At 39.8% G+C, this 27,858-nt stretch overlaps 1 protein-coding gene across 1 annotated transcript in view; it reads right to left on the bottom strand.

Annotated features, from left to right (window-relative positions):
* Positions 1-2,696: 2,696 nt before the first annotated feature.
* RAB31 (RAB31, member RAS oncogene family) overlaps positions 2,697-27,858 on the bottom strand; it is a 61,253-nt gene continuing 36,091 nt past the window's right edge. Inside the window, exons 4-7 of the mRNA XM_084201872.1 lie at positions 24,284-24,355; positions 22,306-22,412; positions 18,378-18,487; positions 2,697-6,818 (exon numbers count right to left, since the gene is read on the bottom strand). Coding sequence (XP_084057998.1) covers positions 6,721-6,818; positions 18,378-18,487; positions 22,306-22,412; positions 24,284-24,355 — 387 coding nt within the window. The 3' untranslated portion in view covers positions 2,697-6,720. The remainder of the gene's footprint in view (positions 6,819-18,377; positions 18,488-22,305; positions 22,413-24,283; positions 24,356-27,858) is intronic.

Raw genomic sequence — 27,858 nt, 5'->3', positions numbered from 1 at the left:
GATTTAGTTGTTGAGTATTTATCTTCTTATTTAAACATGTATTTTACTGCTGTGGAGGGAGCAGGAGTGGCACTAAGTAAAATAAATGTGAATTAAATGGACTTGAGGGGAAGGACATTTTTGTTTTCTAAAATTCCCAGTGTAGCAAACAGAATGGTTGAGTGTTTAATCATAAGTAAGGTGTGTCTCAAAAAACTTTTGACAGATGATGGGAGAGAGAAAGCTTGGGCTCTTCAGGAGGCTTTGAGAAAACAAGGTCAGTGCTTTTCAAAGAAAGCTTTTTTTTTTTTTTTGGTTAAGTATTTCAGGCAGTCTCAGGGATAAAAAATGAGTAATTTAACAGCCAGATAAAAGAAATCCTTCCCAAGCTGTTAAATGTTTAATACCTAACCAGGAGCCTCAAAATTCTCTTCTCCACACTAAATAACGATATCTTATTAAAAACTTGTTAATTGGTGTGACACTAAATGCAAGTTTGTGCAGTCTCTTACACTTCAAGTTCTGTCAGTGTACTATCTTCAAGTTTTCACAATGCCTGTGTTACAAAACAATTCCAGTAACACTTCTAGAGCTATGTCTTGAAAACAAAAGGATTACGAAGGAGTATCAAGAGCCTGTCTTCCTATTTGAACAAAATACACAGCAGTGGTAGGCGATAAGGCAAACTAATCTGCATCAAGACCCACTTGGTAGCAGCAGAAATGCAGGCATTTTGCAATAAAGACTTTTCTTAATTGAAACACAAGAAACCTACCTGAAATAGATATGAAAACAGCTATATTTTGCCACATCATGCTATTTACTTATTCTTTCTCATATTTAACCTGTTAAATGTGGCTAGCTATTGATTTTATGTTTTTTAGTGAAGTCTTACTTTTGGACAGTGAGAAAGCATTTATATCAAGCAATTAATTTATCCCTGGCCCAGCTGGCAAAAAACAGTAGACCAAAAGAGGACCTTATTGATGGCCAAGAACCCCATTACACAATGAAGACATCCATCCTATCATTGATGTCAAGTCCTTAGGGAGTAACCAGCACCAATTAACAAAGGCATTTGTATAACACCTTTAGCTAGTCTATCCTCCTATGAGTGCTTTAACACTTTTAAAGAAAATTATTCTGTAGCCTTATATAAAACAACACTGAGAGGGGATAAAAAAAATTAATAATCCTGCAGCTTACTCTTTTCCTTTCAGGGAAGGGAGGGAAACCTGGTAGTGGCCTAAACAGTTTTGCAGATTAGGTGAGGGGGTGGAGGTATGAAGTAGCTACAAAGACTATTTCATCAGCCTTGCTGTCCTGATTTCAGTGCAGTGCTCAGGAGATCACAGCAGGGTGTCCAATGATGCTCTTTGCAGAGACTGAAGCTGCAGTGGGGAAGATTTTGAAGGCCGAAATGTCAGATACTTTTCCTTAAGTACCTTGAGACACAACCTTCAATCTTCAAAAGGAAAGCAGAGGAGATTTATTTTCCAGTGAATTGTATAGCTCCCCTCTCGTTGCTGAATTCGACTTCAAGCTAACCTAGAGCACCACAAGCACATGCTTCCAAGCCATGTAAAACATCCCACTGACAACATAAGGACTGATCCATTCAGGGGCATAACTCTCTTCAAACACCTAAGGGCAAAACAGCATTCACTTCAGATTTTCCAACACACAGGTAAGAGTTAAGCACTTCAGATTTTCCAATACACAGGTAAGAGTTAAGGGGCTTAGGCTTTCCATTAATTAAGTACATCATCCTTTAGTTTACAGTTATGTACCTGAGTTCCTTCTTGTTTATGCACAGCTGGAGGTAAGATACATAATTTTTTTCAAGATAATTGTAATTGCTTTAAAGCAGGGAACAGATCCTGTGTACCTTCATCAGTAACTAAATTCACCATGTATGAAACTGCTTCAAAATACTGGTTTCTCATTACACAGAAAAGTGGTGTTCTGTGCTGTTATTTCAGTTACACTGCTTCTTGCATACTGCTGTGCATTGAATTTATCATGACAGTCAGAAAAGTCTTACTCCAAAACCCTGTTCTTCCTTAATAAACCCAGCTCTTCATTCATAGTCCTCATAGCTGTTGTAACAACTGTGAAGATCTGAACCAAACAGAGCAAAAATCTGCTGCTGTAGTTAAATACCTCTTGAAACAATAGCACAAAAGGGAATGAAATACTGCATATTTCTTAACAGAGTGCTAATTCTTCACTCCTAGACACAAGTCTGAGGGAGGGACATAGAGTAGGGTAAAAAAATAAATGTACACCAAAATAAAAGCATACAAAATATGAAGAGCCATATTAGTCATTGCTGCTATTCAAAGCAAGTGGTAAGTGGAAGCTCACTTTCTACTGACAGTTACTATTCTAAGTTTCTAAGCAGATGCTGGCCACTCAGGTCCCTCTCTTCTAATGGATAAACCCAAAACTTAGCAAAAGGATTTTCAGATCTTCTTTTTCTGGTTTTTGGGAGTTCATCTGGACTGCAGGATCCTCCAGGACTGCATTCACTTTCTGTTAAAAGGCCATCCATACAGGTTTAAAGCAGCACTTAAATCCCAAGCAAGTAATCCACAGACTGCAGACAGCCCTTTTTCAAGAGCAAAGGACATGCAAAATGGAATCTATTTTGTTCTGCTTTATTGAAACCAGAGATAGTCCCAATTCAGAATCATTTAAAACATTTATTAGCGTTAATCATTGTAGGTTAAATAAAACACAAGAACTACATTTTAGGGGAAAAAATATTATTAGGTATGATACAATTAATATGTCAAACAGAAGGTAAAGTATTAACAGATTGCAGCATCCCATACATGAAGCGAGTGGGTCCAGCCCAATCAAAGCCCTTATATAAACAAAACAGAGGAAGAGTACCTAGCAGGTGATTTCAAACTGGAAATTTATCACTGACTCTGGTTTAAATAATTAAGGGTAGGTTAGTAAAATATATCACTGTAGTGAAACAGTCTGCTGACAGCCAGAATGCTCACACATGTAATCTATCTAGTCACGCTTATTCCCATGTGCCATGAAGGACTAGTGAAGACATAGATGACAAATAAGTTTTTCAGGTATAGATACAGACTCATATTACATTGCAGCACATTAGATAACATGTTGTACTGTGAGCAAAAATAGTAAGCTTTTTGAGTGTCACTTTATTACTTCTAAGTTCCAATTTCTGAATAATAATGGCCAGTTTTAGATTTCTCAATCTGCAAGACAAACATTTTCTAGAATATGCCATTTTCATGTACAAGAATGGCAAGTCAAAAATTGTACCTATGCATTCTCTATCTTCTTGCTACCTTTGAACCACAACTTTAAGTTCACAAAGGTGAAATGATCACTAACAGAAGATGTACTTACAGAATACAATGTGTAGTATATGAGAACCAGACATAGCGAAAAAACACTACATGTCATCAGACCAATATAAAACTGTACTTTATATACACACATATATGCAGAGCATATACAAAAACTAGTTCCTTCATAATTTTTTTTTTTAAACTTGTTCACGACAAGCCAGAAAGGCAAGTCACCCTCAACTGGACAGTCACAGTCCTGAGTCACAGTGCAAACAAGCTCCACCAAATATCCTTGGCACTACAGCCTGTGCCTCAGTCCTGCTGCCAGCTCTCTTGAGAAAATCACTCTTGGACAAATCCAGCACCAGCTGGCTAACCAAGAACTGCAGCGTTGATATCATTATTATTATTATTATTATTAGAGAAGATCAGTTACACAGTCAGGTGCTCCAGTACAGTAATTCAGCTTTTCACCAGCCATTAACTACTAAGAGAAATTCCAGTTGCTGCTAAAACTTTCAACTCTGAGATTGTCATTTTTCTGACTGTTTATGAAGGGTGGTGGTACTTTCCAAGAAACACAGGGAACCAATGGAAGCAGAAATCATTAATTTTACATTTTAAATTCACTATTTTTTTAACAAACAATTGCCCCATTTGAAGAGGCTGCATCTTGGCTTTGACAAACAGCAGAGAGGCAACAATGCTGTCAAAAGTGAGCCCTCTGTTCAGAGAAAATGTGAGATCCTCTACAGCACATTGGCCTGTTATTTTTCTTCTAGCTTCAGACTTCCCTACTGAAGCTTGCAGTAACCCAAATCTCAAGAACTGATACAATAAGATTCCTTATTAATTTAAATCTTCTTCTTGAGTAAAAGCAGAATAAACTGATTTAGATTTGCCCTACCAAAAGTAAAACCTCTTTAGTCACCATTCCAATTTTAAAATCTGTCAGAGATCCATTGTAAAAGCTTCCAATTTAAAACTATTTTAACATATAACTCATAAACCTGTTCTGATTCACATACTGCTCAAAGCCAGCTGTGAGAGGTGGTTGTTCAGGACAACATGCCATAAAGATCAGTATCAATTGCCAGTCCTAACATAAATTAGAGTATACAAGGTACTCACAAAATTGTCTTACAAAGCTTTTAGACATCTCAGTTAGGATTGAGTAAGTTTTGAGATGCCATGGTAGAAAAAAAAAAATATGTAACAACGATTTACAAAATTTTAAAAATCAATTATGGGTAACTGTTATATATTGAACTAAAGTTTATGGCACCTCTAAAAACATGGGTTCGATCTCATCTTGTTTTCTGGGTAACTGGTCTAGCCTCTTTCTCAGGGTTTTACTTAGGAGGAATATATCTCTTCCAGCATTGGGTCATGGACCCCATGAAAAGTATGAACCTGTGATGTTGGTAAGTTTGGTATTTCCTTAGCACTGAAGGCCACGTTAAGCTTTTCCCTCCCCAGCCAAGTGAAAGAGCCAGGCATCCCTGGCAGACTTGCTTCTACCAGGATGGAATCAAATGTTCCCTAAAGGAGCCTGACTCCCTCCCCTGCTACCAACAATTATCATTACTGAATTTTCACTGAAATAACCCTAGATTATCAGTTAAAGAGTTGCTGTAATGAGTCTGAAAACTGAAAGTTTACCCCAAATATCCAAGGCCATATTCTACAATGAGTGTTTTCAAAGGAGGCTAAAATATAGGAGAAACTACTTATGTGTGAAAAAACAATGCAGCATAGGTTCTCAAATAAAATGCAGAGGGATGTTTCCCACCTATGCTACTCCAAACCCTCTGGAGACAAAATGTTCCTGTTGATTTTATCTGGCTCTGTTTCAAGCCCTAACAATTAGTGACATTTTATCTAAGCAATCTCACAACCAGCCAATAAGGTCTGGTTTTCTATGTATCAACACGGAAACGACGCTCTAGGCTGCCTGCTCATGATTTATTGTGGAAAGTTATTTTTCCCTTTTGTTTGCTTTTCATAAGCCCTCCTGAAAATGTGCAGTGGCGATAATTTTCCTCATAAGAGAACAAATTAATGTTGTGGAATTCAGGATGGGCTCTGGTTTTGAATACAGCATTTCTTACTCTAATTCCCACTTCCAATGAAATTGATGAAGAAGATAAATTTGTATTTTATCATCTCAGTCACACACATTCATTCAAAAGACAGAAGTTGAAAACACATACGGTTTTACATTATTTCTACTTCATAACCCTCTATAGGAATTCTTTCCTCCACTGCATTTCCAAGTGCATCATTCTTCAAAGATATTACATAGTGTGCCTTCCACACCACATCCCCACACAATTGAGATTACTCCACAAATTCAGGGAATTACATTGGTAAGCAAACATTCACGTTTGTTTTTTAGATTCCAGCCTCTAACCCCAAATAATGTTGTGCTCTCTTGTGCAGTTTTTTGTACAGAAATATCATTCTTTGAACTCAAATACCTCTTGGAGCACTGCAGTAAGACCACAAGGAATGGGGCACTGTGGCACCCTCTTTCAGAAACCAAGGAATACACAACTTTGAACACAGACAACTTTGGTCTAGGGCACAGATCTGGAGGAACCCTGGTAAGCATGCTCTGTATTAATGCTCTTTTTAAATTTTCAGCAACTATTAAAAACCACACCCTTCACAGGGAATCATTCCACTCTACACAGTGGCTGCATTTTCACTTCTTTCTAGAGCACACTGGAACTGTGTGGGGTCCAGCAGTTTCCTTCACGACAACTCCTTCTTCCACATACACAGCACTTCCTGACACAGATTTTGACTTCCAGTCCATAAAAACTGCATTCACTCATCCTTTGGATCCTTTTTTTTCTTCAGTTAGCAAATTCAGTCCACTTCTTGCTGATGTTTACTGAAAGTTGGAGATCAAGCTGCAGATTTAGAAAAACTGTGAAGCAGAGTCCAGCTAAAAAGATGGCAGAGAAACTGTAAGCCAAAATTCAGGTTTTATGGGATTTTTTCACCCTATTATTACAGAGAAAACTCTAAAAACATGCCAAGTCCACTTTGCAAGTATAAGAAGATAAGTTTTTGCAGCAAACCTAAATTTTATTTTAAAAATGATCTTTTTATTAAAAAAAAACCCAACAAAACAGTCACTGGTTTAAACAGAGAATCGGAGTACTTTGACATTGTAATTTTGACAGGATATTAGAGAGGATTTTCCAACTGGGTTTTGCAAAATCCCTTTGAAGTAAAGCCTTCTGCTTCTGGTCCTTGCGTTATTGCTCATGGGAAGTATTGAAATTACTGCTTTCAAGATAAGGAGCCACGTCACTGAGATCACAAAGTCCTTTCTCAGTGAAAAAAAAAGCAAATGGTGCTGTTTTTCAAGTAAATCTAAAAAGATCAAGTTGGGTCAGCAGCACCGCCTACCCGTCTGTGAAGTCTGCCTTCCAAGTTTGATTGCTCCATTGTTACTGTTTTCATGAGGATCTAAGGGTGGAATTTGCTGACCTGAAACACATGAGGAGACATGAATTCAATTTTCCTGATGTAAGAACAACACACCATGCAGGTAACAGTTAGAATTTAGCTTGCATAAGAATTACATCTGTGAAATTTTACAAGAAAACAACCATACCTTGAATATTTTCCCTTGTATCCTGCTCATGAAAAAACTTTCACATTAAAAAAATTATATGAAATATGGCTATTAGAGAAGACATGAAGTGCACTGAAATTATATTATCCATGAATTTTTTTTAATAGTTATCTTACTGATATCCTTACAACTTAAAAAGAGAAAATTCTCATCTTTCTCCTAGTTCCACCTAAAAGTGAATGGTGCAAGTTTAAAGAGATTGTGTCTGTTGTAAATCTGCATGACATTTAGTCCTAGCACACTGGAGTTTTACAAAGCACTGTAACTAAACACATGGTGCCTACAACTGACAAAGAAAAACAGATCTGTTCTTTCCATAGACTCCCTTCCTCTTTTTCAGGCTTACCCATGTCTTTCCAGTTGACAGCTTTGATTACCTAACATCACCACCATCCCTTCCCCTGCAAACTCTCCTGATTTTTTAATCATCTTATGGAGTAATTATTTAGAGTGGTCGAAAGAATTTCAGCCATTACAGGAGAGCCAGAGATCTCTCCTGGGGCAGAAGGGCACTGCTCCAACTCCCTCCCCTGTGTGCCCTTTTAGTACTGCTTCATCTTTTGTCTAACTGGCTTCCTATTAGTGGAAAACATACAATGTGCTTAATAAGAAGAATAATAAATGGAGAAAAAAATTCTCCCACGTCCAGTCCATCCTGTGTCTCTCTCTTTCTCTCTGGTGTGCATCTGACTTTTGCATTAAAACCTTGTGTGAGCTCTCCATCAGAACCTTGAGATTTTACAGTCATGGTAACATACTTTCCCATCACTTTGTGGATTTCCTAAATTTTTTTTCTGAAGCTGAATCCATTTTTATGAATTATTCCTGGGTTTATCATTACCCATGTTAAATAACATGAGTTAAAATATTTAACATTTGTTTCTTATATACGACTTTCAGAGAACACAGAGTTCCTGTGAACAGCTCATCATAGTCCAGGTGGAATTAACAGCTTAGATTTCCCCATCCTTTGCTTCAGTTATTCACAGCTCTTTCTTACCAAATGTTCTATGAATTATGTACCTATGCTGAAGTCTGAGTCCTACAAATTATTTGGGGGGAGTGGTTGTCGGTGGGCAAGTTAAAAGCATTCAGGCAAAATCCAATCCCAGTGAAATCAAACAGCAAAATTTGATCTGTAAAACTTGTCCTTAAATTACCTTTAGCGAAGATTCAAATTTTCTCTTATTCAGTTAGCTCTGCACAGGTACACCGTACAAGAAAAGTGTGACTTTTAAAGCAGATCATTTTGTGTATTTGTACAACTGAATGAGAAAAGGAAACATCCTCACATTACTAAGGTAAAGATACTGTATCTGGTCCAACAGAGTGAAAAATGTGTATCTTGAGGGCCAAAGCATGTATAAGCACTGACATTACAATGCTGAGCTCTATTTGGGTCACTAAAATATCAACCTCACATCCTGCTTACATTCTGTTCAGACTTCATGTTTGTAAAATTAAATAAAAAGCAGAATAGGTGGTTGCAGACCTAGCTGTTACATGCATTAGCGCTGTTGGCTTTGTTTGGAGACAAAGAGAATCCACTAATTCTTAAAACTCTAGAGAATATGAAGAATACGGTGTCTGTGAGAGGCTTTCCAAGAAGGCAATGCTGTATTCATAGAGACCTGCAGGAACTTCTGCATTAGGTACCTAACACTTCCAAAGGGCTTTCAACTCAGTCCCAGCAAAATAAAACTCTGTCAATCTGACCCAGACAGAGCACAATGCAGCTAAAAAACCTGGAATCTACAGATATGGCTTCCATAATTAATTTGCCATTAAGCAAATACCTGCAAACTCTTCTAGCGGTGACTTTGGAAGAGGAGAGCTTTAATGTGCAAACTTTCATTTTAGAAATGAAAGCCTAACTTTCATTTTAGAAATGCATTAAACAAAGACATTAACTATATTTGTTTATCATTCAGCTTTTCATAGTTCCTATGAGTTTCAAGTCTTTTCTACAGTACTTCTGATGTGTATGCCAAGAAGCAGGCAGACTTATCTTTGGAGCAAAAACCTTGCAGGCTTCAAGGTCAGCAAGCAGTTTGTCCAGTTCAGACCAGGACACAATATATGTTGCTAAGAATCACCCAGATTTAAGTAATTTCTCAGAACAACAAAACCCACATAGATAACAACTATAAATAATTAAGACAAAAAAATCTCTAGACCTATTTGCTGCTTAGTTATTCTTGAACTTAAGTACTGTTTGTCAGGAACTAGCCATGTTTTCTGCTGTTTTGATACCACTACTCCCTCCTTGAACTCAATGTAAGGAAATAAATGTTTAAACAGTCTAAACTTTTACTCTATTTGAGTCTGAAAATATTTTTTCAGTAGGCAATTCCTGCTTCACTTATTATTTCTCTTATTACTAGAATTATTAAACCACGAAGTTAAACCATTTTAGTTTTAGTAACAAGACATCCCTGCTCAAGCAGCTTTTACCATGACAGGAATAACTATCTTGGAGCATAAAACTCAGTCTAACACCTGAGAACCAGCTCCAAGGCAAATGATACAGTGATTTTTCATCAGGCATCAGGGAACGTGAATAAAAAAAAATCAGTCAGAAATCTGGCTAACCTATTGTCTTTCCTTAGGCCCCCCTGACAGTAGGCACTGTAACAGAGAAAGGCCTAAGCAGCAGAACACTAAGGATAAGGAGTGAAATGCTGATCCTGCATCTACACTTCCTGCTTCTAACCCAGCTCAATCACTATTGCCACCTAAAAGCACTGCGATCATCTCATCTTGTCATTCAGCTCCTGAAAAATATGGCATCAATATTGCTGACACCACCTCAAATATAGCTGGCACTGAGTCAAGATCAACAGAGGCCACAAACTGAATTAATTTTGGAAAGTATATACTCATTTAAAATTTGCATCTCACTGGCATCCATAGTCTCTGTTCCAGAGTAAAAAAAAAAAATCCCAGTATTGAATACCATAAATTAAAAATGCTGTAGTTTATTTCTTTCATGCAGTTTATGTCGGAAAGAAGCAGCAGTGCTCTGACATCCAGCCCTGCAATTCTCATGCTGAAGAAATAAAAACATTAAGGCAATTCCTCTTCAAACTGAAGACTGCTTGGTAAAGATAGAGTCAGCTTAAAAACACCATCAGAGATTGAACTCCTAGAATAATAGAATGCTTTGGGTTGGAAGGGCTCTTAAGATCAGGGGGGTTTTAACTCCCCTGCCCTGGGAAGGGATCAGAGTGCTCAGGGCAACTGGCCTTGAGCACTTCCAGGGATGGGGCATCCGCACCCTCTCAGGACAACCAGTTCTCATCTCTTGCTTAACTTAAGATGACAAACTAGACCACAAACAGTCTTCACCCTGTTTTGAAGAGCAGGACACAACTTGCCAGCTTGCCAAAGATCACCAGGAGTGTGTTTTAGGATTCCAGAAATAGTTATTCACAGAGAATGCATGCACATTTATCTAAGAATTCTCCAGCTGAACTGGTGAAACAAGGAACTTGGGGATAAAATATTACTGAGATGGTATGAAAGTCCCATATGGTTCCTATTGCTAATATTCCTACAGAGTAAGTTGCTGACTACAATTTAAAATTTGATTTTGCACTATCATTAAATATAAGATTATATATTTCAATTTTATTTCACTAAGGTTCAGACCATGTTTCACAGATTTTGTGCAACAAAACTGTTTGTAACCATCCACCTCTGCGCATTCCTGAAGAGGTCTTGGTGTCCTCCATTCTCTCATTCCAGTAAACACTGGTGTGTAAAATAAGAAGTGCCACAAGAGACTGCACAGAGGTAGGGTTACAGAAATTGTCACAGTTCTGAAGTGCATCATCCAGATTAACAGATGAAAAGCATTAAAGCAATTGCATCGCCTCCTTTCTGGCATGTTTGAGGTGGGCTGAGGCAGTCCAGGATGAAGGTCAGAGTCTTCTCCAAAACCTGGGAGAGTTCCAGCTCCTGCTACTGAATCTGAGGTTTGTTAAGAGATTAATCAGCACTGTGGGCGTTGCTGTTCTAAGAGTGCCAGAGGCAAAGAGATTGGGAAATGGGAGGGTGGAACAAGAGATAAACAAAATGGGAATGAAGAAAAACTAAAATTGGAGCAGAGAAGCAAGAGAGACAGCAGGGACTGGGTAGCAGCTCAGCAAGCAGAGCTTGAAGAAAGACCAGGAGTGCTCTAGTGCCACTGGAAGCAGGAGGCATCATGAAAGTAACAAAAGCTGCTTTCTTTATTGCTTTTTGAATGTGATGCTCCAGTTGGAAGCTGTGACATTCCCTAGCTCAGAAAAATCAGGCTTGGAGCTGAGCTTTTTGCTCTTGTTTGGGTTTTTAAAAATGAAGCTAGTTTCATCATTGACCTGTAAGACTGCATGAAAGGAAAAGCTGGGATTAGCCCTAAAGCTGAGCATAAGGCTCAGTAAAAAACCTGCAACCGTTACCATGATGACAAAGGGACAAACACAACAGTGCATCAACAGATGACTCATTTACTGTGGAAACAGATGTGTTGTGATCAACCTGAGCTGGCACATCCAGATGATGAAGTTAAGTCCCAAGGACTTGCAGAATCACAGAATATGCTCAGTTGGAAGGTACCCACAAGAATTAGCAAGTCCAACTCCTAGGATGCCCCAAGAGTCACACCATGTGCCTGACAGCATTGTCCAAATGATTCTTGAATTCTGTCAGGCTGGTGCTGTGATCATGTCTCTGGGGAGCCTATTCCAGTGCCCAAGCACTCTCTATGTGAAGAACTTTTTCCTAATATCCAACCTAAACCTCCCCAGACACAAATTCAGGCCATTCAAGAAGCTATCTAACACAACAACAATTACCCTAAGGAGAAGAAGCAATCAAGAGTCCTGTGCAGTGGCTTTCTCTGCCTTTCTTTCCATTTTCCTGAAAATCATGTACCAGGTAATTTTTAAGGGGCTGGAGGAAGGTGAAATACATTTCACTCTGCCCCAGAGAAGCAACCTGACACCTGTCAGAGCTCAGGTGAGCTTTTCTAATGGCTCACCTGAGAAAAGGTTAACTTCTTCAAGCAGTGGTACAACAGCTACACAATGCCCAGAACCACCTCCTCAAATTGCCAGCTGTATCACAGCAAGATGAGCCCCAACAAACCTCATTAATAAAGAACAGCCACCTGTGAAGACACGGCAGAGCAAAGCAGGCACATCTGATCCAACAGTTTTAGCAGTTTCCTGCACCTGTAGGACTTAAAACAGTCCCACTTCATATCTCCCCCAATTCTTTAACACTCTGAAACCTACTTCAGTGGTATTTTAGAAGTTTCTCACAAGAATTATAAAGCTTGGCTCACTAGTCTGGCTCTCGTTCTTTCCCCCTGCCCCCCATACTTATACTGATATTAAGATTTCCCCAATTGACTGTTTACTCATGTTGTAAGTTTTCATGCAAGGGAATACAAAAAATAAAATCTATTGCCTAAGTAAACACAGTTAAGTGGCAATTATTTTAATACTCCTAATAGCACAGCTAACAGCATCTCCATGCAGGAAAATAAAGCCTTTGGTTTGTTTTGATCTAAAGCAAAAGTATAGACTACTGACACAAGTTCTCGCTAGGGGAAGCAGCAATACAACTATGTTTTGCTCATTTAATTAAAATCTCCAGAAAAAACCCAAACAAATATTTAGAACTTGCATGTATCGAAGTAAACAACAGTATTCCTAATTATTTAATTACTAAGATCCAACCTTGACTCAAGGTCCTGCTGTAATTAACTTTGGGCTGTGTCAGTTTATTTACTAGTGTTTTAAGTTGAAGTGCTCTCCTTGAAGAGGAATCCAGTACCTCACATGTTTAACTTTATGAATAGTCCAAAGGTCATTAAGTTTTGCTCCATTCACTGAAGCCTGAAAGCAAGAGGAGAATTAATCCTGAAATACAGGAAGCATAAACGGTAAAGAATATAATCTCAAATACTAGTTTGGACAATGTTCTTCCATCCTTTATACATCCATGCTGTATAAAAATTCAATTATGAGTTTGGACTACCTTAAAATTGGCATATGTCAAATTTCTTTGTAACCTTAATGTACTTTCTTTTCTTAAAATATTTCATAGACCTCTTCAAAGTACTTCACAAATATCTGCAAATCAGCAGATAAAAGGATGAAAACTACCACACTCTTCACTCACAAAGCTTGAAGACTGTCTATCTGCAATTCCATCCATCCAAGCCCATCTGAGTCAGTGCAAACACTGAGTGTCTGCTGGAAAGGATTCCTTAACCACTCCACAGATATTTCATAATTCCACTTTAGCTTGTCCAGCATACAACTGGTTAAAGTGTAAACTCTAGAGATCGAGTTTGATTTGGTTTTTTTTAATCTCCCAGTATTTCTAGGAAACAAGTATTTGGGTTACATTAAATATTCAATATATGAGCTGCTGGCAAGGCATCAGAAAATCAATAGCTTCATACATTTATAACTGAGCATTTACCACATGAAAGGTTGAATCCCAAGACAGAAACTGCTCTAATTAGGAAACCTCATCTAAGAAGAACGTTCTTATCTGGATTTTAAACATCAGCCTTCTCTCCCTCTCATAGTACGAGCATCAGTAAGAGTGAGCATGCTAACCCCTCTTTGCACGGTCTCCACAGAGTGTTCTGATAATGCTCTTCCTACTTCCTTCTCAAACTCAACAGAGGATGCTGAAATGATTCAATCTTGCCCCCTTTGGCAGCACCCTGATCTCAAACTTTTGTTGGATGGGGCCTTGAGCAACCTGATCTACCAGGTGGCATCCTTGCTTGTGGTAGGGGAGCTGAACTAGATGATCTTTAAGGTCCCTTCCAACCCAAACCATTCTATTGTCCTATGATTTGCCAGACTCCAAAGTAAATACCCCACGGCCATAATGTTTGTTTTGTTCAAGCCCACGTTTATTTTATGTCTCACTTAGCTAGATATTCTTCAGCAGCTTGCTTGTCCCAGCGCTCGCTCCCCTCCGGAGCTGCTGGTGCAGCCAGGCATTAGCCAGGGAGCCACAGGCTGGGCTCTGCCGCGCGCCCAGGGCGGCTCTTACGTAACCTGCTCTTTCAGATCTGGGCCACCTCCATGCTGAGGTGGCAGGCAGCACACACAGGCTGGAGAGAAACAGCTGGGTGTGTACCAGATTGGAGTAAGGTAACTAAGGCTTATCTGAGCTGGTAAATGAACAGGTGTCTGAGAATTGCAAGGGTATGATTGCCACTAAATGATAGTACACACTGGGGAGCTTGTTTAGTCTTTGAAAACCAGCCAGGCACAAGCAAAGGTCAGTGGGCTGAAGTCCCACAGACAAGAAGGGGCAATACAGAACTGGTATGACCCCCTGCACAGGCACAACTTTATTATACTGCTATTGTATAATACATTCCTGGCATTTTTGCTGCTGCCAAAAAACCGGCAACAAGGAGCCACTGTGCCCATGATTCTTTTAAGGCTGGGAATAAAAAGTTAATAACATTTGTTCCTATAGAAACTCAGCTATTAAAAAAGAACTACTGGAACAAATTAAAGAAACACTGAACTGTTAAGCCCTTTTTATGTCAGAAACCTTTAAAGAAAGACATTGGGGAAAATCTACCTCCAGTGAAGAATATACAACTGTATTAAAAATACTCATTTCATGTTTACAGAGACATAAATCAGTCATGTGATATTTCACAATCACAGCAAGCCTTCAGCTAAACAAACCCAGGCTAAGTGCAGTGGCTTACCATTTGAAATCCCATGGGTCCAACAGAACCCAGGAGCTGCGGCCCATTACTCAGGGCAAGCTCCCAGCTCAGAGAACACTGACTCTCCTGCTCAGTCTCCTCACCCTTATTTGCCCAAGTACAGCAACTGCAGAGTACCTCTCCTGCCAAATTTGACCCATCTTCAAAAAAATCAGAAACTTTTACTGATTCTAGTCTTTCACATCTTGTATTTTCTTGACACAAATTAAGGACGATAGATTTGTGTTGAGACTGTGCTATGGAGATATCCCTCTATGCAGCCAAATCCTCAAATTGTGAGAGAAACTTATTTAAAAAATCTTTTAAGCACAGTGTAATATAATAACCTTAGAAATGAAGCAATCTTTCTATAATCTCTGTTATTTTTCCAAGATTTATCTGGATCCCCTTTTTTTCTTTATACCTTCTTCCTATCATTATGAGCATACATTTTTTCCATCATACTATTTCACTCTATTCACAACATTGTCCCTGGGAAGAGACAGTTGTTAGACATCTCAGGAAGGAAAAATTTTTATGTTAAAATGCCCCTGGGAAATGAAAAGCATAGGCAAGAAGGAGGTAAATTTTTTAGCTAAAATAAAATAAAAAGGAAGTCTATCCTTTGGGCTGCTTAGGCTATCAGTTTCAAGGAGGATTTAATAGAGAAATTCTCCACACATGTTGGAATAACCTTCCAAATCAAGACTATAAAATAGATAACACATACAGTCTACTGTATGTGTTTACCTCAGACCTGCAAAGTCCAAGGTAAACAGAAATTGCTGCTTCCCTATTCAGAGGCCAGGGAGCTGCACCGTGCCCTTCATGAGCAACACAGGGAGAAGGGCAGGAGCTCTCAGGCAACATGAAAGCAAAACTAAAGCTGCAGGGTGACTTTTAGGGCATCACACAAACAAAATTAGCCAACAGAGTAGGAGACATTGCCACAGGAGGATTTCATACACTGAAAAGGCAGAAATGTTGCTATGCAACTTGGGCAGAGACAGACTTTTTTGGCAATTGCACTAAGACTGAAGTGGTGTAAAGCATCAGAAAGTTACTTATCAATACTCTGTCCAGTCACAATCACACTAATTAATTCTACTGCTAGTCAAGCATTTTTCACTTGGTTTCCACTATATTTCTATAAACATACTCTACCAACTCTCTCTCTGCTGAGTGCTTGATAAGGTCACAAGTAGATCCACTGAGACCAAATATTTCTATATATAGAAGTAATTGCCTGTGGAATTAAGTGCACTTGCCTGGGTATCTAGTTCATACTAAACTTAATTTAGCTGATTTTCCTCGTCTATTATATTAATTATTAGGGACAGTGCACACCGCCAGCTGCAGCAATGCCTATCAAAGTTGGAAACTAATTATCTAATTATGTGGCAAGAATGAGTTCCTCTGCAAGAACATCCACAACCATCAGATGCAGACAAACAAGTAAACTATCACAGGGAAGAACCAGTTCCTCCAGACATCCATGTGGCACACGCCTCTTTTTTAAAAGGAGGCAAAAGAATGGTAGTGTATTCTAGGAATACTGGTTCTCATTAACCATTTCAAACACATCCCATGTAAGCAGAGCAAACAGTTCCACAGGCCCCATCGCAGGCAAAGTGTGCTAGACAATATCAGCTGATTAAAAATATATTAAATTAAAAAAAAAAAAAAAGTCAGAGAAACAAGGTTGAGTGTCTGGACATGCTGTCTCCTAGATCTCTGCACACCAGAAGAGGATTCAGGGAGAGGAGGAAACAACAGTAGTGGAAGAAGATCAGACCACAGATCTTTTAAGAAATCTTAACCCATACAAGCCTGAGGATGCATAGGGAGCAACACCATTCTTTATCATGCCTGTTGCTTTTGAAAGGTTGTGGAGAAAGGTGAATGTTATATCTGTCTTCAAACAGGGGCATAACAAGCCATGGGTCTATAGGCTGGTTGGACTCACTCTGCTTCCTGGGAAAACCCAAAGCAAATCCTCTGAGAAGCTGCTTCTGAGCACAAGAAGGTGAAGAAGGTGACCAGGACCAGTCAGCATGGGCTTACCAAGGGTTAACCCCATCCAGCCATCCTGGTTGCCCTCTATGGCAGCACGACTGGATGTTGTTTACCTTGACTTTGGCAAGGCTTTTGATCCTTCTCCCTACAGCATCCTGGTACGTCCAAGCTGGGATGCTACAGTCTAGATAGGCAGACTGTTAGCTGTGTGAATAGCGGGCTGGAACATCTAACTCAAAGGTCAGTGGTTACTGGTATGTGTCTAACCACAGGCCAGATACCTTAATACCTTTTATCAGAGCCTGAAGGATGAAAAAACAGACACCCAACTCAGCCCTCAGATGATACCCAACTCAGAGGTGCACTCAGTATCCTTGAGGGCAGGGCTGCTCCTCATAGGGCCTCAGGCTGGAGGCAGATATGGGTCAGAAGGAGCCTTTACATACTGCAGAAAGGACAAATGCCAAGCACCACTTATGGGAAGGAAGAGCCCCTGGCTATGAGAGAGGCTGGGCACGGGCGGCCTGAGAAGCAGTTCTGCCCAAAAAGGACCGGAGGGAAGCAATCTGAGCATGAGCCAGCAGCACACTCTGGCAGCAGAGACAGCCAGCAGCAAGCCACGGGAGCCAAGACAGAACATTAGGCAAAGTAGTTATCCCCTCTTAGATGTGGCCTAACACCAGCTGGGTCACACTTGCTTTGGGCCCCACAACACAAGGCAGATGTTGACAAGCTCGCACACACTCAGAGGAGGGCTGCGAGACAGGGAGGGATGGAGGACTCGCCCTGCGAGGGGAGGCTGAGGAAACAGGGCCAGCTCAGCCTGGAGACACCATGGCTTTGGTGTGCCACAGAGCTGCCTGTCAGTGCCCATGGGAAGGGCTGCTAGACACTGAACCAGGCTCTTCAGAGCGGTGCACCCAGGACAGGGAGTGAACGGAATGAGAATAGGCTCTGCCTTGATGAGGGCATCGCACTATGAGGAATATCTGAGCAACTGCCCAAGGAGGTTGGGAACCTCTGCTCTGGGACCCAGCCAGACAATGGCCTGAGCAATCTGGTCTGAATTCACTACCAAGTCTGCTTGAGCAGAAAGTGGGAGTCAAGTTCTCACGAGGTCCCTTCCAGCCCGCAAGATCCTTCCCACCTGCAAACAGTGACCAGCACTGGAAGCCCTGGAAGGCAAACTGAACAAGACAGTTGTTCTTCTCCTCATGACAAGTGCCAGCCTCATCGTGTTTAGAAGGCCTGGAGAAAAATGCATCTGTTTGGGGTTTTTTTAATGTATTCCACTGCAATGACTACCTTCCTTACCAATGCCCTCCAGGAGCATTCATGAACATTTAAATTTTTTAGCAACATGATGATAAGATCAACAGTATTGCCTCTACAGCAGGCTTGGTCTGAAACAGCAAATGTGGCCCAGGCCACGATTTAGAAGGAACAGGCTTACTCTGTATCTACTATCTACTATGTTTTGCTCTGGTGTATTCAAAGTTGTTCTTAGTTTACATCTGCATAAATAGCAGCCATACCACAGGCTTCATAGGATTTATTGATGCCCTTGGGAAAGTAGTTTATAGACCTGAAACAGACAGCTATTTTCAGAAAACTTCTAAACAATCACAATTAATTGAAGAGGACATATACTTACTTATTCCTTGAAAAAGTTCTTCAATGTTAACAGCATTCTTTGCACTGGTTTCAACAACAATTGCACCTATAGATTCTGCATATTCTTTGGCATCCTTCATAGGAACCTCTCTGAAAAAAAATACAAATAAAAGAAGCCAAATTAAAAAAAAAAAATTTAAAAAATTTAAATTTAAATTTAAAAAAAAAAAGTTAGCTTTTAAGAAAAAACCCCAAACAACCTCAAACACAGCCTGAGCATTAATATGCTCTTGATCTCCATAAAAGCAATACTGTCTTTTTTCATATGGCATTTAGATAATCTTATTAAAATATATCAAAATTTCAACAAAATTGATCAATCTGAAGATTTCTGCAACTTGCTGCCAAATCCATGCCTTGAGAAAAGGAAGATAATTTAAAGAAAATCTGAGAAAAGCACTCTCCACATGCCAAATGTTCAAACAAGATAGGGCACAACTGTTGTGGGTGAAAACGACAAGAGCATCATATGTCTTGGTCTTTCCTTGCAAGCAGCAATGAAATGGGAGATTCCCAAGTAAGTAAGAAAACCACTGCCTTCAAGAACATCAGCAGCAGCAATCTGAGAGTGCCAGTTCACTGGGGAAAGACACCATTCTGTGCCATTTCACCAAAATGACACCGTCTTAAAATCACCAGCAGACCAAACACTCTCATTTTGCAACCAGTACTTCACATGCCAAAAGCTGGCAAATGCAGTTTATAACATTCAAAAAGACCTCTGCTTTAAACAAGCTAGCCCCATGCTGGCCTAGTGTCTCCCTGAGCAGAGCTGGATCTGCCTGTGTGCTCTGCTATCTGTAACCACCTCTGCTCCTGAATTTTGGGCTACAGCAGGATCTGCACCGACTGCTTCACCCCACAGCTCCAATACACCAATCCAGAGACTCCTCATACAATTTCCTCCCTGGATGAGTGTGTCAGAAACATCACTCAGCTTGGTGTCACCAGCAAACTGCTGAGGGTGCACCAGACCCCTTCTGTGTCATTACTGAAGGAATTAAATAACACCGGTCCCAGTATGGATCCCCGAGAGACACCACTGGTGTCTGAGCCTTTGACCACCACCCTCCAGATGTGACAGCATGACCAACTCCTCATCCATCAAACAGGCCACCCATCAAATCCATCTCTTTCCAGTTTAGAGAGAAGGATGTTGTAAAGGACCATGTCAAAGGATTTAAAGAAGTCCAAATAAATGATGGAATAAGGAAATATTATGGATGCGTTGAATGAAGATCTGAGCATGAAATTCTGCTGAATTCTCTTAACCAAGGATTTCCAGAGAACACAATTTGTTAAGAAGGGGAACCACATTTTTAGGGAAGTGAACACTTCTTAGCTGCTGTTACAACTATTGAATTCTATAATGCTCAAAAAAGTTTTATGGACACCTACAACATTTTAGCATTGAAGTTTCAGCTCCTGTCTTCAAAAGTACTTTTTAATGACCTGTCAGAAGAAAGCCTTATTCCTATTACTTAGAAGTATGCTGAACATTCAGCAGTTCTAAGAGTACTACAACAAAGATGAGGATTTATAGTTGATAAAATTGCTTGCCTATCTGTAGAAATTCCTTCAAAGTGGAGAAGAAATTTACTTCAACAGAGCACCAAGAATTGCTGATAGCTTATTAACAACATTGAGGAAAAGCAGTGTGATCCCTAAGTGTCCCAAGGACAACGTGGCAGCTCAAAACCAAATTTTAGATGCTAAACAGGGAGGGTAGCCTGGTCAATGATAATGAGAAACACATGAATTCTTCCTCCTTATATTATCTCTTACACTCAGAGATGGCAGAATCAAACCAACTTGAACCGGGTCAGCTTGACCTCTTTTGCATCTCTTCATATTGGTCTTAAAAGCAGCTGTCTCTCTGATTACCCAGCAAAACATCTGCCAAAAGCTCTACAAAACCAAGCAGAGATGCCAAAAATGCATACAAACAGCAGCTTGCTCCTGTGTGCTCACATTATCTTACTTGTAAATGCTCTGTGCCTAAAGGCATGCGTATTTTCTACTCACTGGAAACAATCTGATAAATTGGTGACATGTTTCACCTAAAACCATTTTTACTGAAGTAAATCTGAAGACATAAAGCAGACAGAGAATGAAAACAGCTGCATGCATTGCATAAACAATCAGATTTCTGGAAGAGCTGTGAAAATATATCACATATGAGATAGTCTACTCTCTATTTTTCCACCAAAATAACTTTAGCTGGACATCACTGGACAACTTCAACAAGAAAAAAGATTGGCAGATGCAGAAAGAAGAACTGCACAAAAAGATAGTACCAAAACTATTCATAATTATGAGGAGAAGAAATGTTCTCTCCCATAAAAACCAAAAAAGATTAAGAGACATGAGCTCATGGAGTACAACAAGGACCATTCACACAGCAAAATAATTGCTGCAAAGAAGAGCTATACCAGCTGAACAGGAGCAAGAACTGGATGATCAGCAATCAGTAAACTACAAGTAGTGGTTGATAATAATAGGGTGAGAAGATCACATATCACAGTTGCTCTGTGAGGAAGCCCAGTACTTTCACAACATTTCTGGGATACAGGATTTTTTTTTTAAGTCTTCAATTGGTGCCAGAGCAAGCTGGAAAAGGGCTGGTTATGGACTCATGTAAAATTGTTGCCATTTGTCACCATCTCCAAAATTACTACCCTTGAGTTAATCTGGCAACTGTATTGCTGGGAACACTTATGCAATAAATTTGAAAGTGACTCTCAGGGCAACCAAAACCCCTGATTTGTGCTAACTGGCTTTTTTCCTCCTTCATATCTGGAAATTTTTGTCTTGTCAGACTCAGTTTCACCACGTTGACCGGCACATTGCAACACCATGTAGGAGATGCCAATACATCTGATCCTTAGCACAAAAGAAACCAGAAGTTTGGCAGAATTAGGGCTTGTTCAGTTCTTACAGGAAGCAGTGAGTTGCAGCTTTGGCTGACAGTGGCAGAGGGGAGAACAGAACTAAACCCACAGAGGTCAAACCCTTGTGAAGGCCTTGATTCAGTAAAAGCACTGCAGCACTCAGGTGAAGTTACACACGTGCTCCAGAGCTCTGGTGAATCTGTGCCAAAGTAATGATAACTAAACACATGGGGATGTATTTGAACAGCCATGAGAGCCTACGAGGTCATAAGGGGAAAGCAGCAAATATGATCATTGAGTTTGAACTCATAGATGAAGCAAGAAATAATAGTCATGGCTGACAAACAGAATCACTGCTGTACAGCAGAATGTGCTTCCATTTCCCGAAAGGATAAATCCAAAATACAGCTAACAAGCAGAAGAGCGATTCTAGCTTCACTCTCACTCCAAACAGCATCACCTCAGCTCTTCTGAGGGGGTATGGCTTCAACCCTTCCCTCTTTTATCTAGGAGGTTCTTTGCTTCACACAGGGGACAAAAGTTTTACTTGAGGATATGCTCCAAAAAATCCCAAAAATACACTTTCTACACCCAGTATTATGAAACAGTTTCAATTCTTACAAATCACAAGTTCTCAAAGTTCTGTGATTAATAGTTTACCTCTTGCCCACCCTCACAGCTTTATATTGCTGGTTTTGCTCATCACTTACTACATTCTGCACCTTTTAATAGAATGGAAGGAAGAAACAAAAAAGACAACCCTTTTCCATTCCCAATGATGCAGCAGATAAAGGATGTAGAGATTGTACAAATAAAGAGGAAGGGAAGTAAAAGAGAGGTTAAAAAAAACCAAAATTCACATCATGCTGTTGTTGTTGAGGTTGTGCATTGCTAGAATCACTGATTCTAGTACAGGAGGCCAAAATTATATATTATTATAACAATGAAGCAAAACTGTTACCTGAAGGGAAAAAGCAACATAGTTACCACAATGAAAGCAACAATAAAAAGTATTACCTGATATCAGAAAGATCACATTTGTTTCCAGCAATGGCCATTACAATGTTTTCAGGACCATGTTCTTTTAGTTCTTTCACCCATTTTTTCAAAGTATGAAATGAATCCTGCATCAGAGAAATAACAAAATAAGCTACCAGCACACTCTCTGCCAATGCATTTGCCTATTTTTTAAAGTAGAGGAGCACAGCTTTGACAGTATTAATGCAATAATGATTATATAGATCACAAGACTAGAGGATCCCTTATCTATCTCTGCAATTTGCTTTTCAAGCTTTAGGCCATAAGGCTTCTTCAAATTAATTCTTGAACTTGGATGCTTCCCTCTTTTCCACTTCCCCTCCTCCCTGCTCCAACGCAGCACTGAATATTAAACTTCCAGTGATGAAGAAACGACTCCAGCTCATCTAACAGCTCATTTCCTTCACCTAATGCGAGCTTCATTTGTCTAATTTCACTTCTGTCCAGCAGCTTACCATCTCAATCACTGTCATATTTTTGGTAATATCCAATGGAGCTTCCACAGAGATGCCCACTTCCCTGCATTTCCAAATCTGTGATCTGGCAAACCTCAGTTTACTCACTGTAAAACTGAAGAGAGAGGTGAAAATTCACTTGCCTTTTTTCTCCTCCAAGCAGGAAAATCAAATTCTATCTGATGCTACTTACCTTTTAATAGTAAATTTTCTATTTCTTTACACCAGGGAAGTGGTAGCTTTAAGATAACACTTATTTCTGGAGATTCTAATTATAATGCACAGTTGAAATTTCTACTGACAAAGTGAGCTCCCAAACAGATGATAAATAATTTTTTCCCCTTCAGAAATGCACACAAGAATTGCCTCTAAATCAGCAATGGCTGCATCAGTATCACTGAAGGTAGAGCCCTATCAGTCACTTGGGAAAAAAATCCATTCTGCCTTAATGATTAACACCGAATATTAAGCATCAGAAAGTGAAATACACATTGATCTTCCTCTCCTATTTCCCCCTCTTTATTCTGAGAGCTGTTCCACATAAGCTCAGAGAAAGGCTGGCAAAAACAAAATTTTATTCTCACAATATATTACAAGATCAACTTGTAAGATATTTAAATCCCAAGTATCAATCCAGCAGGATTTATTCTTCCTCACCTTCTCCTGGCAAATCAGCAGTGGAGAGCAGCACAGCTGCACAACAGTGACCACCACTGTCAGCGGCAGATCATTGCACTAATGCACCGGGAACAAACCAGCCCTCCCAACCTCGGAGTAAATAAGTCAATTGGCAAGAAAGGAATAAAATGCCAGTGAACTCTCCTGGCCATCCATCCATTAGCACTGCCTCTAAGTCTGCTATGTCAGCAGGGGTTTCTTCCAAAGGGAGTGAAAGAGGCATTCAGCTGGGATCTCCTAACCTCCTCTGCCTGAGAAATGAGCCAGAGAAGTTAAGGATCTAAAAATAAAATTTTCATTCCAAATGAATAATGTTGAGACAAAAGGTCAGAGACTTATGATTTCATTACCAGTTTGAAAATTAAGACATGACACTGGCAAAAAAGACATGAAATTATATGCTTACATAAAAATAATTAGTTTTAAAATCAGTAATACGCAAACAACTTAATTTCTACTCAGATGATAAAGCTAAGAGCTGCTTTTTGGAGTAAAAATTCAACTCCACACAGAGAACACAGGTGGTGGTGGTGGTAGGGAGTATTGCAGGATATGAATGCTGTCTTCTTAGTCAGAGGAAACCCAAAGAAACATTGACAAAATGCAGTCTCAAACCTTTTGTCTGCATGAAGTTGAAACAACACAGAAGCAGGACTTTTTATTTAATGTTTTAAGGCAGTTGGACACCTCCACCCAGACCTACACAAACTACTGAAGCATATACACGCCAGACAAATTAAATTTTGCAGTTGTGGGGTTTAACAAACTCAGGCCCAAAGAGAGGAAGGAGTTAGCACAGGCACAAAGCATCCCAAAGGTCTCACCTGTTTGGTGATATCGTACACTATGACAGCTGCTGCTGAGCCTCGGTAGTACATTGGAGCCAAGGAATGAAACTGTTAAAACATAAAACCCCAAGAGAAAGTATCATTAATAAATCAGAACTATCACACACTTTGCCAGGTCTCAAAGATTGCCATGGCAGGACCACCCACTTCCTTTCATCCCATAGAGAACAGACCTTATCAGTCTCTCATTTTCCTTAAACTCAAAGAAGCCAGACCTCCTTTATCTTGTGCTGTTCTCCATCCCACTGAATTTACCCAACCAGCTCTTACTGATTCAATGCATCATTTCCATTACAGGGCATGGACTCTGAGGACAAGTTTTGACAGGAAGATCAACTGCACTTGGAAGCCTAACCTGATGGCATAGGGACCCTTCCCCTGGCAAACCACAGTCTTGCTCTGTAGATCTAAGACTGGATTCAGCTTGGGTTTGAATTTTGTAAAACATTGCAAATGATTTGGATAAAACTAACTTGTCAGAAAAATCTGAACACCTGTCTTGTTTACCTATCCTATACCATGATAAGGTATTTCAAAAAACATGGATTCTTGCAGTTGCTCGTCAGCTTTTTGTTTCAAGGAAAACATTCTTTGAGGAAAAAACCCAAGAAATAAACATGTTTGTTAGAACAACTGAAGAACAGCATAATTTGCATAATTTACCAATGACTAAGCAGCTGATTTAGAATTTCAGCTTACAATTACAATTAGAGTAAGGAAGTAAAAAAAAGTCTTTCTGCTGATTCAACTAAGTTTAGTCTCAAACAAACCAAAAATAATCTTTCTGGGAAAATGCATCCAGTCTCAGCATGCTCACACAGCCATTTTATAATTTTTTGGGGGGGAGTTATCTGCAAAAGCTGCAAATTAAGCTGCAGCTAATAACTGAGGTCAGCGCCTAAATCAAATACATTATTAGGGCAGGGTCTGAACCTCACTGCCAGCAAACAGGCACGGATCCACGTGTCACACTGCAAACCTCTGCACATTTACTGGACACATCTTTTCCTCAGATCTGTACCTACTGACTGAGCAGTTAGACTTTTAGCAGCCTCCACATTTCTTGCTGTTTCACGTGCAACGAATCCGGCAATTTATTTTGCGGTGCTGGTTCGCTTGCCAGTTTGTAAGCTATTTATCACAGACCACGCACACCAGCTCAAGGTCAGGGCTTTCTTCTATAACAGTATGGATGCACAGCAGCAGTGACAGATGGTCAAGTGCTGAAGTGTTTTGGGGAGCGAGGCAGGTGGGAGAGCTCATTAATAAGAGAAAACAGCAGGAAAGAGGATGAGAAAAGAAAGAGGAATCAGTCAAGAAGCGTGGTCTGAAGAAATGGGATCAGCCAAGATCCTCAGGGAGTTGGGTTAGATGTGTGCTTTCTGGGGTTTTAGTATGTAGCTTTATTACTGGCATGATTAATGCAATAAATACTTTCCAGAATTTTTAGGCTTCTAAATTACAACAGAAATTTTCAGTATGTTAGAACAGAACAGACCATTTCAGTTGGAATCGACCTACAACAATCATGTAAACCAAGTGCCTGATCAATTCAGGGCTGGCTAAAAGTTAAATCATCTCATTAAGGGCATTGTTCAAATGCTTCTTAAACACTGACAAGATTGAGGCATCACTTCAGATAACAAGAATGGCTTTTTCAAGTATGTCAACAGCCGGTCTAAAGAAAACATTGGACTCATTACTTTTTTCATGATCACTGTGGCCAAAGCATCCCACCTACTACCACATTCCCCAAATCCTTCCTAATCACAAAGGAGTCTAGGAGGGCATCTTGTCTGGTTGGGTCACTGAATGCCTGCAACTAGAAATTATCTCCTACTATCTTCAAACCAAGACCATCTCCTGAGCATAAATGCTGTGTTGAAGTAGTCTGGAAGTCAGGAACCTTAACTGTGGAGGTAGACTGACCTTTCATGGTGTATGCAAACTCCTCCCAGTCTGTAAACTCCAGGAAAAAAACGTTCAAACCCTACACACATGCTGATTTGGTCTTAATCTAGATTACATTTTAATCTAGATTACACAGTATTCATGAATTTACAAAGAGCTCTCAGATAACAGTAATCACATTTCACAGGAGCCATGCAGTTAAACTCACATACTCCAAATTCCTTCAAGACCGGCCCTGAAAGCACACTGAGAACCAGTACAACATCCTGGGAATTTCCCTCTCTTTTCTTCTGACCAGCTGACAAGAACACTTCCCTTAATAGCTGTTTCACTGAAGAATATTTGCAGTGTAAAGGCCAGAAAGCAAAAAAAAAAAAAAAAAGAAATTTAGAACAAACAAGCAAACAACAACAAAAAAATGCCCTTTGTCATTCTCTTATACAGGCTAATAAACAAACATAACAATACACTATGTCCCAGTCACAAGAAATCACTGTTTTCTACAAGAAAACAAGAAAAGCCTCTTTGCAACACTGAATGAATCAAGAGGCGCTGAAAAACTGTAACCGCTTGAATTTCATGATCTAATGATAGACTCTCAACAGATGTGCTTCATGAATGTGAATTTTCTAATATCATGCAAATAATGATGTTTAATTTTTCTTTTAAATCAGTGCCCAAAAGCAAAGTCCTCTTGAACATTTTTCTGGCCTAATTAATTGGCTAAAGAGAGTCACACGAAATTAATTAAAGGGATACAAAGTACTAATCTTCACATTTTTCACCTGCCAAGGACCAAATGTGGGACAGCTGCCCAAAACAAGTGACACACAAAAAAACAGCTCACAAAACTATACCTCACGGGACTACCTTCTGTATTATAAATGACAATGCCTATAACCTTGATTTTATAGTTCAGTATTTCTGCAACCAGCAATTCCCAAGAAAATCAGGATAAACAGAAGCAGTTTGAGATCTGGCATAAGAACAATGCTGCTTGAGAAGGGCCACCTAAAAATGCTCAGGCAGCCACTCCTGGCTCTGCCACAGGAGCACTCAGGTTACAGCCCCAGCTTTCCAGGGAGCCAGCCCCTCCACCAGCTGCAGCCAAGAGCAGCACTCTGGCAGATGTCACCCCTTCCTGCAGGCAGCAGCAGCTCAAATCCCCTTGGCCAAACAGGAAAACACAGACCAGAAAGAGATTTCCATCAGCTCCCACTCCTAACCCATTTCAAAAGCTGATCAATGTTCTGCCTAAAATAATTAGTTTTCTTTCTTCATTATACTGCTACAGGGATCATATTACTTTGACAATTAATAACATTTTGAATTCCTAATTACTAAATTACTTGTAATTTGCTCGCACCTTGACTTAGTAAAGTTAAGGGATCACTGCTTGCCTTTAGTTGAAATATTAATATAGAGCGATAAGCTTGCAAGATTTAACTTTGCCAGTCTGCTATACCAGGCTCTTACACTCTGAAGATAAGGTAAAAAGGAGAAATCAGGGTCTAATCACCTTTCCTTGTGCCTGGTCCAGCTTCAGCTCATCTTTCCTGACTGCTGGTGACCAGGTTTCTATGCAGCATTATAGACATTAAATGAACACTTTTCTCATGGCTGCATCATACTCACATGAT

This window comes from Fringilla coelebs (genome assembly GCF_963513975.1).
Source record: "Fringilla coelebs genome assembly, chromosome: 1".
Classification (NCBI taxonomy): domain Eukaryota; kingdom Metazoa; phylum Chordata; class Aves; order Passeriformes; family Fringillidae; genus Fringilla; species Fringilla coelebs.
This window is presented reverse-complemented; position numbering and strand designations above follow the sequence as displayed.